The 12242-nt window shown below is 40.7% G+C and overlaps 1 protein-coding gene across 14 annotated transcripts in view; it reads right to left on the bottom strand.

The window, feature by feature from the left end:
* Positions 1-12242, bottom strand: part of SMARCA4 (SWI/SNF related, matrix associated, actin dependent regulator of chromatin, subfamily a, member 4) — a 68969-nt gene that overhangs the window by 41998 nt on the left and 14729 nt on the right. For 11 of the 14 annotated variants that reach the window (XR_009153204.1, XM_058166900.1, XM_058166903.1 and 8 more), the window contains 4 exons: positions 6491-6737; positions 1695-1827; positions 662-1054; positions 427-525 (listed from right to left, as the gene is read on the bottom strand). Coding sequence is in view for 13 of the 14 variants with exons in the window: in XM_058166900.1 (XP_058022883.1) it covers positions 427-525; positions 662-1054; positions 1695-1827; positions 6491-6712 (847 nt within the window). In the remaining variant the exon portion in view is untranslated. Of the gene's footprint in view, positions 1-426; positions 526-661; positions 1055-1694; positions 1828-6490; positions 6738-9005; positions 9055-12133; positions 12201-12242 lie in introns of those variants that run through there. The other 3 variants (XM_058166897.1, XM_058166894.1, XM_058166893.1) reach the window with 3 other exon arrangements.

The raw sequence follows: 12242 nt of genomic DNA, 5'->3' as shown, positions 1-12242 counted from the left end.
GGGATAAGAGCCAGCTTAGTCTGGAGAAGGAATGTGGTCATGGCAATGCTTCAGAAGGAACTCTCCCTAGTTTTTTGACTTGCAAATGCAACGGAGGAGAAATGTACTTTCAAATTACTAAGATTTTGTTAATGTAATTTACAAAAAATAGAATTAGTTCACCTAGAAGTACTTCTGGTCTGGATTATTTTGCAAGGCTGACAGATATCCATCCTCAAACCCAATAACTTTTGTGGCAATTTTCAGACTAGTGACATATTTTCAGGCAATAAAAGTCATATGGGTATCACTGAAAAAATATGACATGGTAGCTCCTTACAGCAAAAACCAGGCTGAAGCTTGGAAGCCTTTAATTATTGAGATGTGAATGAAGCAATGTAGCAATGTAGCAATGAAAAACCCAAGTCTCCCAATCCACAGCCTTACCTTCCGGCCAGGGCTTGGGTGGTCCACCAGGGGGCTGCCCAGGCATTCCTGGAGGAACTCCTGAGGGTCCAGGAGGGGGCATATTAGGCCCTCCCATACCTGTGGAAGACACGGGAAAGCATAGGAACACCATTAAACTTTTCACTCCTCTGATCTAAGCAAAGGAAAGACATCCCAGAAGAGACCTAGGAGAACCTCGCCTTAGATGGGTCTCGAAGACTTCAGCGTAACTCACCATGAGGTCTGTTGTAGTTCGGAGGTGTTGGTCCAGGTGCAGGCCCTGGTCCTTGCACTGGTCCTGTTCCAGATACAGAAGGTGGAGGTAGAGTTGGCATTTGCTGCTGCATTCCAGGCATTGGCCTTTTTCCCTGCACAGCCATGTGAAGATGGTCGGGCAATGGCTGCCCTCTGGCAAGCATCTTGTAGGCCATGATCTGAGCCCTCAATTGATGCAGCTGATTCTGGTTAAAAGGAGTTGGGCCTCGATTCTGCTGCCCTAATGCTTGGGGGTCAGTACCATCTAATGGGACTCCACCAGGGCCAGATGGCATCTGGGGGCCAGAAGAAGGGCCATTAGCTGGAACTGGACTTGATGCATGCTCGGAACCACCAAGTGGAGAAGGGTAACCTGAAAAAGGGCAAGACAAAAAGAGAAAAGAAATGAAAATGGGAGAGAGAGAAAGCTTCATTTGCTTTGTACTTTCCACAATCAAGGATAAATCAGTTTTATCTGGAGCACCTGCTTGCATTTTAGTAGACAAGGGTTGGTAGAAGCTACCAGGATGGTATATTTTTGGTTTCTTTTTGTAAAATAAATGATGACATGGGGGAATATGTCATATATTGTTCATCTGAGTTGTATTTACCTACTTTTAAGAACTGCTAAAGACCAGATGGTTTTTATTACGTCCTGATATGCAAAACCATAGAACTCAAAGAGGGTGTACTTTCTTTTTCACATGACTATATAGTCATTCCAAAAGGACTTAACTTTCCTTATGAGACGAATGGTGTATTCCCCCACTCTTCAGGTTGAATCTTACCTTCAATATGTTGAGGGCCAGTATTTACAGCAGAGAGAGCCTCCTTCTTGCAGGCTTAGAAATGTGGCTCTAAATTACACAAAAATCCTTTACGGACAGAGAAAGCTTCTTGTAGAAGCTAAGTTATGAAGAATCAGAAGGGTAGAAGAAGGAGATTTAATTGTAGAACAAACGCTACATTTAACCAGCAATGTGCTTTACACAAATCCTGAAAGCATACCATACCTTGAGAATGCTGATCCATTGGACTTGGTGGAGGTCCCATTCCTGTGTGCCCACCAGCCCTCATTCCCATGCCCTTCATTTGACTGTAACGAGGATCTTCAGATATTCCCTTTTCATGCATGGAATCCATTGGCTGCAATAATACAAAGCCCACATAAAGAACTCCTCCAAACAAATTTGTTCCAATGGAAGAACTAAACTATCCATAGAATAGTCAGCAAATACTCAGATGACACGAGAGTTAAACAAGACTTAGATAAACTAGAGAGACCAAGCTCAAATGCCATGCCCTCTTCCCTAGAAGTAAGTCTCATTAAACATAACTACATTCATTTCTTAGCTGACATGTAAGAGATTATACTTTTAATGTCCTATTTATATTTACATGATAAATGTATTGACTAGTAATCAGCAGATGCTAAATATACTTGAAATGGACACATTTTTTGAGATTGTATGGTGATTAAGAGTTGACATAGATTTCAAGGCACATAATGAATGAAATAAATCCAATATATAAATGAAAATATATTCTATATCAAACTCATATTCAACTCAAATTACATTTGTATGACATTTTAAATCAGCTTGTTAATATATATGCCACATTTTTTACTCTTGTCCTCCATGTCTTCTTAACTACAGTCAGCATCCTTTTTATGGTTTTATGTGATAAACGCATCACAGTAAACCACAAGAGAGCTGCTGACTAGGTTAAGGAACCATACAAAAGACAGTAAGGAGGCATTCACACTAACCAGCCAGGATGAGTTAATACATTGTGCACATACACTCACTATCTAGCTCCCAGAATTCACAAATACTAAATTGTGGAAAATTGACATATGTATATATCATGCATGTGAGATTTTGGACTACTTTCTCAATAGCACAGTAGAAGGCAAAGGCCTTATTTATAAACATGTATTTTATACAACCTCTTTCCTTTGCCTTTCTCACTCAGGAACTATATTATTTCATTTACCGTATTTTTTGGTCTATAAGATGCACTTTTCCTCCTCCAAAAGTGAGTGGAAATGTCTTTGCGTCTGATAGAGTGAATGTTGCCGAAGCCCCTCCTGCCCCCTTCTCCCACCCTTTGGCCTCTGCCTCCCAGCAGTTTGCCTCCTTGCAGCAAATAGCAAACAGCCTGGTCAGCTTCAGCACAGCCTGATTTAGCAAAAGCAGCTGATTGGCGGTTGGATCGGCCTCCCAGAATATCGCTGATCAGCTGTTCCAAGCTGAGGAGATCACCGCTGCCCATTGCTGCCGCCTATCGCCGCTTCCACATGCCCCATTTTGGGCCGAAAATGGGGTGCGTGGAAGCCAAAAACAGGATGCCTGGAGAGCGAAATGGGGCATGTGGATGCAGTGATAGGTGGCGGCAGCTATCCCCGCAGCCTAGAAGAGCTAATTGGTGGTATTCTGGGAGGCCGATCCAACCACCAATCAGCTGCTCGTGCTAAATCCAGGCTGTGCTGAAGCTGACCAGGCTGTTTGCTGGGAGGCAGAGGCAGATTTTTTTTTCTTGTTTTCCTCCCCAAAAGCCAGGTGCGTCTTATGGTCCGGAACGTCTTATGGTCCAAACAAAACAGTACATATATGCACTAATAGACCTTTAGTGTGCTGGTTTCATATAACTTTGCATTCCAAGACCAGTACTATTTCTCACAGGATGTTAAAGTATTTGGCTTGGCATTTTGTTAATAGTTTCTAGTATTATTATGATATTCACTCTTACTACCCTAACATAAACCTGTACAACCCTTCTCAGTGATGGCTCTTGTTTTTATCACAGAACACCCCCTCCCTATTATATATATATGTATTTGTTTTCTGAGGTTTTCACGGGTGTTTGTGTGTAGGTCTTTAGATGTTCGACCATGAACGCGAAACCAAACAACAGCAATGCAGCTCACCAACTCAAATCCCCCTGCAACTCAGACTAACCTGAGCACAACCAAACCCCCCCCAAACAGAACACACCCCCATCCAATCAAAGCACAGCCAACCCCACCATCCAATCAGAGCACAGCCAAACCCCCAACCAATCATGTCGTGTCCCACTCCTCCACTGACGGCCGGGTCGGGGAAGAACACACCTCCACCCAATCAGAACACGGCCAAGCTCCCAACTAATCAGTTCAAACCCCCAACAGCTGCGATCACACATTGCTCCTAGAAGCACGAAGCAGTAAACACCAGCCTGAAGATGACGAATGAGACTTCGTCGAAATGTCGGCAAGACGTTGGGAGAAAACCCGAACAACCAAAGATCTACATACAAACACCCGTGAAAATCTCAGAAAACAAATATCACACCTCTACGGGGAGGAAATCCACCATCTGACTAGGACCTATGAAAAACTAGAAGTCCAAAGAGCTTCCATTTTATGTGACCTCGCATTCCTATGAAACTGCCGAGATCAAAATTTAATCCCCACATGCTTCCAATTGAAATTCCACTCCAACTCTGCAGCCACCAAACGCATCCTAAAAAGAACAGAATTGGCCCTAATCAGAAATGAACTTCACACAAAAAGATTCCTCCTAGATCGAATCAACAAAGATTTCCTCACACTTCACCTCAAACTCAGCAACAAGATCCACCCCGCACTTTGGGACAAATCCAAACAACTCGTCGTCTGAAGAGCCGAAACACAGACCACCCTCAAGACAGACACACACACCAACAAACTCCAAAGACTACAAGAACGCCAGAAACAAACCCCTCCCCCTCACAGCCACACATGAAACAAACAGTGCATAACATCTCAGATACGATCCTCACCAAAGCCGAAACCAATGTCCTTTCCAAAGGATTCAACTTTGCAGTCACTTCCAAACACATCCCCACTGAAACCATTATATGCGGAGTTGAAACCAGCCTGACCAAAATCAATCCTGATGACGCTAACAGAATCAGACTCGAAATCACCAACATCCTCTGCACCAGCAAGCCACCCAAAAGCAACTTACCCAAAGAGGAACAGATAGCACTACTTAACCTGAAAACAAAAAGACACCAGCATAATAATCCTACCAGCAGACAAGGGGCAACGCCACGGTGGTTATGAACACATCTGACTACCAAACCAAATTAACCAACCTACTCCAAGACTCCACATACAAACCCCTAAACACAGACCCCACCACCTACCTAGAAAAAAACACTAGATCCAAAATAAAAGCCTCCCCCATCAGCGAAGAAATCCAGCAAAGAATCATTCCTAGAGAGAAATCATCCAGATGCCCTAAGCTCTATGGTCTCTCCAAGATACACAGGATACACAAGAATCCACTTAGACCCATAGTCAGCTCCATAGGTTCACCTCTACAAAACCTAGCCAAATTTCTCGCCAAACAACTATAGCCCCATGCAGAATCCATCACCTCACACGGAAAAAACTCATTCCAGTTCATAGAGATCATAAAGAAACAAAACTTACAGCCCAGCAATCTACTCGTGAGCTTCGATGTCATATCCCTCTTCACCCAAATGCCAATCAAAGAAGCCTTAACAGCCATCCAAAACAAATATAACCCCCCCAAGCACATCCTAGATCTGACCAATCACTGCCTATCCAACACATACTTCATCTATAACGGACAAAAATACAAACAAACAGAAGGAGCACCCATGGGATCACCCCTCTCACCTGTCATTGCCAACCTCTACATGGAACACTTTGAAACCCAAGCTCTAGAAAAATCTGATCACAAACCCAAACTCTGGCTCAGATACGTAGACGACACCTTCATAATCTGGCCACACAGGAAAGAAAAACTTGACAACTTCCTCACACACCTCAATAGCCTACACCCCAAAATACAGTTCACCATGGAAACAGAAGTTAACAACCAACTTCCCTTCCTGGATGTCTTAGTCTACAGGAAACCCAATGGCTCCCTAGGACACACCATCTACCAGAAGAAAACACACACAAACCGCTATCTGCATGCACTCTCACACCACCACCCAGCACAGATCAACTCCGTAGCCAAGACACTCATCTCCAGAACAAAATGCTTAGCTGACGAACAACACCTAAAAACCGAACTACACACTCTCACTAATGTACTAACATCCAATGGATTCCAGAGAAATATGATTACCAAACTAATCCAAAAAGAACCCCCCCCCTAAAATCCAAGACAGAGAACAAGAAAACGGCAAAGCCCTCCTCCCATATATAAAAGGCACCACAGACAGAATCAGCAAGATCCTCCACAAACACAACATCAAGACAGCATTCTGCACAAACCGAAAAATATTCACCATCCTAAGAAACCCCAAAGACAAAATTGAGTTAGAAAATCAAGGAGTATATGAAATCCCATGCACCGCCTGCAGCACCACATACATCGGACAAACCAACAGAAGAATAAGTACACGCATTGAAGAACATAAGAACTCAGTCAGAAAAGAGGAACCAACTTCTTCCCTGGTCCAACACCTTAAAGCCACAGGACACAAAATTGACCTTAAAAATACTATTTTTAAATACTTAGCCACAGAAGTTTGGGCTCAAAATTGAGGACTAATTGTATATGTTTTATTACTCATCACATTTTTGAAAGGAAAAATAGGAGAGTTCTATGTACAGCAGGTTGAACTCCTGAATAAATATAACACAGAAATACAACATTCCCTCCCCCCCTTGTTGAAATTTAACACTAACCAAAACATTCTGCTGTGCTACATTTCATCACTAAAATAATAGATCCCCCTATTTCCTTTTCTATTTGAGTAAAGCAAATATGTAGACAGATGAAAGGATATCAACCTCGATTACCTTATGCATCTGATGCATGTTATCCTGAGTATAACCTCCAGGCCCTTGTGGTGGTATAGAGTGCCCTGCTGATGGTGGTCCTGGGCTGGGGCCCATCATACTATGTGCAGAACCTGGGGATGGCCCAGGACTAGGGCCCAGCATAGCACCAGGAGAAGGACCAGGACCAGGAGAAGGCCCGGGACGAGGTGTCCCTCCCATTGGAGGATCAGGAGTAGACATTTTCAGAGACGTTCAAAATAATATCCTAGTGAAAGAGAATTTAGTATTAGGGGGGACTATCTGTTAATTAAATGCAATCATCATTAACAGTATGGCATAATCATAATATAAGTTTTTCTAAAGATACCACCGCCTGTTGTCAGGAAAAAGAAAGCACTAAAAATAAGTATCTGAAATCTTTCAAGAACAGTATTGAACTGGACTTACTCTCCTTTCAAATAAATATCCTTGGGACATTGAGAAAAATAAAGGACTGTGTTGTCAAGCTCCCAAGTATCAATTCACAAATCATCTACCTATTTAGTGATGGCAAATTCAAGATGACAAGATGGCAGCAAAGAGATAAAAAAAAAATCCAATGCTTTATTGTAACCCAGATATTTTTCCAGCCTTTTCATTATCTGTATTTTTAAGATAAGAATTTATTGCAGTCACAGACTGCAAAGAATTAAAAATAAAACACATTAAAAAATAAGAATAAAAAACCCCAAAACTGAATAAGAATAGCTAATGGGTTCGTTGATGGTCAATCAAGTCTAATTTACAAACAATATAACAAAATTAAGCTATGATGAAGAAAGCTAAATCATGCTAACCTGATAATAACTGCACCTTAAAAATCAGCTATTTTATCAGAGTTATAATTAAGGTCCTTATAGAGGGTACAATATAAGAGGACATAAGCTGTCATTTCAATGACTCTTGATCCCACGGGGTAGTCTTATATTAGCCCTCCTAAAACTGCTGTGGATAGAGCCCTGAAGCATGGTAAAGTTAGTGCTCTTCAGAATTTGGAAATTGCTTGATAAAAATATTTCACTAGTGTGAAAAAAGAGGCTCAGAAAAACATTCTTGGGTTGAGCAGAATAGTCCTGTTGGGCTTCTAGGCCTGATTGCACTAAGTGTGCATGCTCATAGTCCATCAGTAGGAATGCTTTCCTAGAAAAGCCAGTTCTGTGAAACTGTCCTAGTCCATACTGATTCACAGAGATAAAGAATCATAGGGCTGGAAGGGATTTTGGCAGTCTTCTATTCCAGCCCTCTGGAATGGCTATAAGGCAGGAGATCTTATACCATTCTGGAGAAATGGCTTGTCCAGTTTTTTCTTGAAAACCTCCAACAATGGAGCATCCACAACTTCATGAGGCAAGCTGTTCTATTGATTAGTAATTCTTGCTGTCAGGAGAATTCTCCTTAGTCCCAGGTTGGATCTCTTTTTAATGAGCTTCCACACACTGCTTCTTGTTATGCCCTTTCTTCTCTGTGACACCCCATCAAGTACTGGAAGACAGCAATGTCGGCTGGTGGCCCCCAGGGGAAGAGTGTTCTCTGTAGGGGCTCCGGCCCTGTGGAATGATCTACCTGTGGGACTACATCTTCTCCCTGATCTTCGGACCTTTAAGCGCGAGCTCAAAACTCTTCTTTCACCAAGCAGGGCTGGCCTAACGATAAATTTTAATCGAGGGTTTGTTAGTGGGGTTTTTAAGGGGTTTAATTTATTTTTATAATTTTACACACTTATTTTAAATACTCAGCTTATTGAATTAGATTTTTAATGAATATAGTATTTTAAATTTTTTGGTATTTATGTTTTATCTATGCTGTACACCGCCCTGAGTCCTCGGAGAAGGGTGGTATAAAAATTTGAAAAATAAATAAATAAATAAATAAATAAATAAGCCTTTTCTTCATTAAGCTAGACATCCCTAGTTCCCTTAACTATTCAATATATGCTTTAGCCTCATCTTTGTTGCTCTTCTCTGCACTCTTTCTAGAGTCTCAGCATCTTTTTTGTATCATGATGACCAGAACTAAACACAGTATTATAAGTATAGCCTCACTAGTGCATTATAGAGTGGTGCTATCACCTCTTGTGATCTTAATGCTATCCCTCTATTGATGCAGCCTAGGACTGCAATGGCTTTTTTGGCAGATGCAACACATTGTTGGCTCTTACTTAAGTACTTGTCCATTAGACTCCTAGATCCCACTCACAGTCACTATTGTTAAGCTAGGTTCTGCCTATCCTGTACATAAGTGCAGGACCTCACTTTTCTCACTACTGAACATAACCGTCCTCAATAAAGAAAGAGCTAAAGCCTGTGGGGAAATATAATTTTTATATTCTTGTAAGCCGCCTTGAGTCGCCATGTGCAAATAGGCAGCAATATAAATTTCCTAAAATAAACAAATAAAAATAAAATAAATAATAACTTCAGATATAATGCAGATCCATGTACTTGTTTCATCTTTTATCAGCCCTTAATACTATGTTTAGAATGCAAGGAGCCACCTGGAATATGTTTTTTTCTTCTATTCGACTGTGTCTGATTTTCGGATATCTATTAATACAAGGGAAAAATTAAGGTGAAGTCAAGGGAACAATTAGCAATATAGCATTCTTTTTAATTTAATGGTTTTCTTATAATAAGATGACAGACAGGATTAACATGAATAAAAGAACCACTGGAATCGAGAAAAAGAAAATCGAATTGTGTGTGTGTGTGTATATATATTTGTTTTCTGAGGTTTTCGCGGGTGTTTGTATGTAGGTCTTTGGTTATTTGGGTTTTCTCCCGCGTAAAATTGGAAGTGTCTTGGCGACGTTTCGACGAAGTCTCATTTGTCATCTTCAGGCTTCAGCTTCGTGCTTCTGGGAGCAATGTGTGATCGCAGCTGTTTCTTCCTTTTAACTGCTAGTGGGGGTTTGAACTGATTGGGTGGGAGCTTGGCTGTGCTCTGATTGGATGGGGTTTTTTTTGTGCTCTGATTGGCTGGGGGTGTGTCCTGTTTGGGTGGGGGCTTGATTGTGCTCAGTTTAGTCTGTGTTGCAGGGGGATTTGAGCTGGTGAGCTGCATAGCTGTTGTTTGGCTTTGTGGTCGTGCTACATCTTCATAGTGGGTGTCAGTCTGCTGCATGTATGGATTGGAGGGGTTTGAAATAGCTAATGTTGCAGCTGCGGTTTGGCTTCTGTTCCTTGGTCGTGCTTCATGATCAGTGTGGGTTTGGGTCTGCTTTCTGGGTGGATGTGCGGTGGTGACATCCTGTGTGGACCTCGTGAGTGTGGGTCTGGTGTCATTCCTCGTGTTAGGGACTTGTTTGTCAATAAGGGCGGGTTTCCAAATGGCTGGTAGGCGGGAGGTATCATCTCGTTTGTTCATGCTGTATAGGCGTTTTTCTATCTCAATGGCTTCTCTGATTATTCTGTTGTTAAAGTGTTCAGTTTTGGCGATAGTTCTGGTCTTTTTAAAGTCAATATCATGTCCTGTGACTTTCAAGTGTTGGACGAGGGAAGAAGTTGGTTCCTCTTTTTAGATAGAATTTGAGATAGAAAAACGCCCACACAGCATGAACAAACGAGATGATACCTCCCGCCTACCAGCCATTTGGAAATCCGCCCTTATTGACAAGTTTTTTAAGCCTAGGATTTCAAGTCTGGTGGGATAAGGTATTTTGTTGTTTTCAGAGGAATGGAGAACTCTTCTTGTAAAATAATAGTTCATTTAATGATCATTCAAAGTTACAATGGCACTGAAAAAAGTTACTTATAAGTTTTTCATAATTACGATTGCTGCAGCATCCTCATAGTCACATAATCAAAATTTGGATCCTTGGCCAAATAACTCATAGTTATGACGATTGCAGTGACCTTTTGTGATCTTCTTACAAAAAAGTCAATGGGAAAACAAGATTCCTTTAACAACCATGTTACTAATGTAACAACTACAGTGATTCACTTAACAACTGTGGCATGAAAAGATGTAAAATGGGGCAAAATTCACTCAACAAATGTTTCACTTAGCAACAATTTTTGGGGGCTCATTGTGGTCTTAAGTAGAGGATTACATGTATAGAGAAATGATGACTGGATTCATGCCAAGGCATAATGAATTTTGTTGAGTTTTGACTTGGTAGAGGTATCAAGGAGTAGACAAATGGACAGGAATTGAAATCACCCAGAGAGAGCTACAAAGTCTTTTGCAGCAAATAGCTGCAAGAATTTAATGGATGAAAACGAAGCAACTGAGGGCTGAAAAGGAAAATTTTGTGTACAACAGGATGATGAATACAACCAAGACAGATCATTATATTGGTTAAAGAAAGAGCATGATTATGAAAAAATGTGGTAAAGAAAAAGCTAGGAAAAAGCTATACAATGTATCTGATCCATAGGATACATGATGATGACGATGATGATGATGATGATGACAAGAATAATGGATGGATTTAATGGATGCCTAAAGTAGAAGATAATGGTCTGGAATTAAAGAGTAGAAGTCTGACCTTTATTATATGAATATGATTTTTAATATTTTTTTTCTTTGTTAAGAAATTCCTCAAGGTTTGGGTGAAAGTATAGTTAATGTGTCTTTACAGGTAGTCTTTGACTTATGACAACAACTGGGACTGGAATTTCCATCATAAGTCATTGAGGTTGTAAGCTAAGTCAATTTTGATGATGGTCATTAAGCCAATTGCTGTGGTCATTAAACTAATCAAGTGGATATTAAGTGAAATGTGGTTGTGTGAATTCAGTTTCCCCAATGGGCAATATTTGGCATTTTTTCTACAGGAAATTGGCAGAAAAGATAACAAATTGCAATCATGTGACTGCAGGACACAGGAACTGGATATAAATGCAAGCCAGTTTGGCCAAGCGCCCAAACTGTAATCATGTGATCTTGAGGGTAGTGCAATGGTCTTAAATCTTAAGTCCGAGTATAGGTCACAAGTTGCTTTTTTTGAAGGCCACTGTAATGATGGTCATTAAATGAATGATCGTAAGTTAAGGACTACTTCTAAACTAAAAAGTAATTAATTTTGCATTAAAAAGCAAAATGCTTCCAAATATAAGCAAGAAGAGAAATTTCTCTAACTGAATGCTACTTCAGTTTTAACTAACTTCTATTGCACTTATAAGTGGATAAATAATTCAAAAATAAGCTATTTATGCCATGCTTTAAGTCATCTCCATCTATTTGTTCCTGAACAAAGTGTGGTCTTATATACATTTAACATTTTAAATCTTAACAAAAATTCCAACCCACCCAGGCTACCCAAGGAGATTCCAGGGAACCAAAATGAGCCTAATAAGTCTGTATTTCCATGAACAACTAAACTCCAGCAGCTGAATTACATTGTCCTTCCATATATTACACTAACAGCAGGCTTGCTCTGCCTAAAGGCAGCCTGCTTATGGAAATGGATATTTTGCGATATACTTGGAGGCTAGTTCCCTGCAGGGATGCATACAATAGGCCAGAACTGTATGATGGTTAATGCAAGCTCCTGCTTACACTTTTTGTAAGTTATTGCAAAAGAAATCATGGTATATATCGCCTTCGGATCTGAAACAAAAGTGTTCCACTGCACCAAAATATTAGGTGGTGATCTTTATTTCCACATTCTACTATTTCTACCTGGTTTCCTTATTGCATTTTCTCTCATTCAGGCTGAAATCCACTTGCAGTCATGCCCGGAAACATCCCATTCCAAAACACAAACGGAGACCAAATGTTATATTTTAAT

Source organism: Ahaetulla prasina, chromosome 2 (genome assembly GCF_028640845.1).
Source record: "Ahaetulla prasina isolate Xishuangbanna chromosome 2, ASM2864084v1, whole genome shotgun sequence".
NCBI classification, from domain to species: Eukaryota; Metazoa; Chordata; class Lepidosauria; order Squamata; family Colubridae; genus Ahaetulla; species Ahaetulla prasina.
The sequence above is the reverse complement of the archived record's forward strand: the minus strand, read 5'-3'. Positions and strand labels throughout refer to the sequence as shown.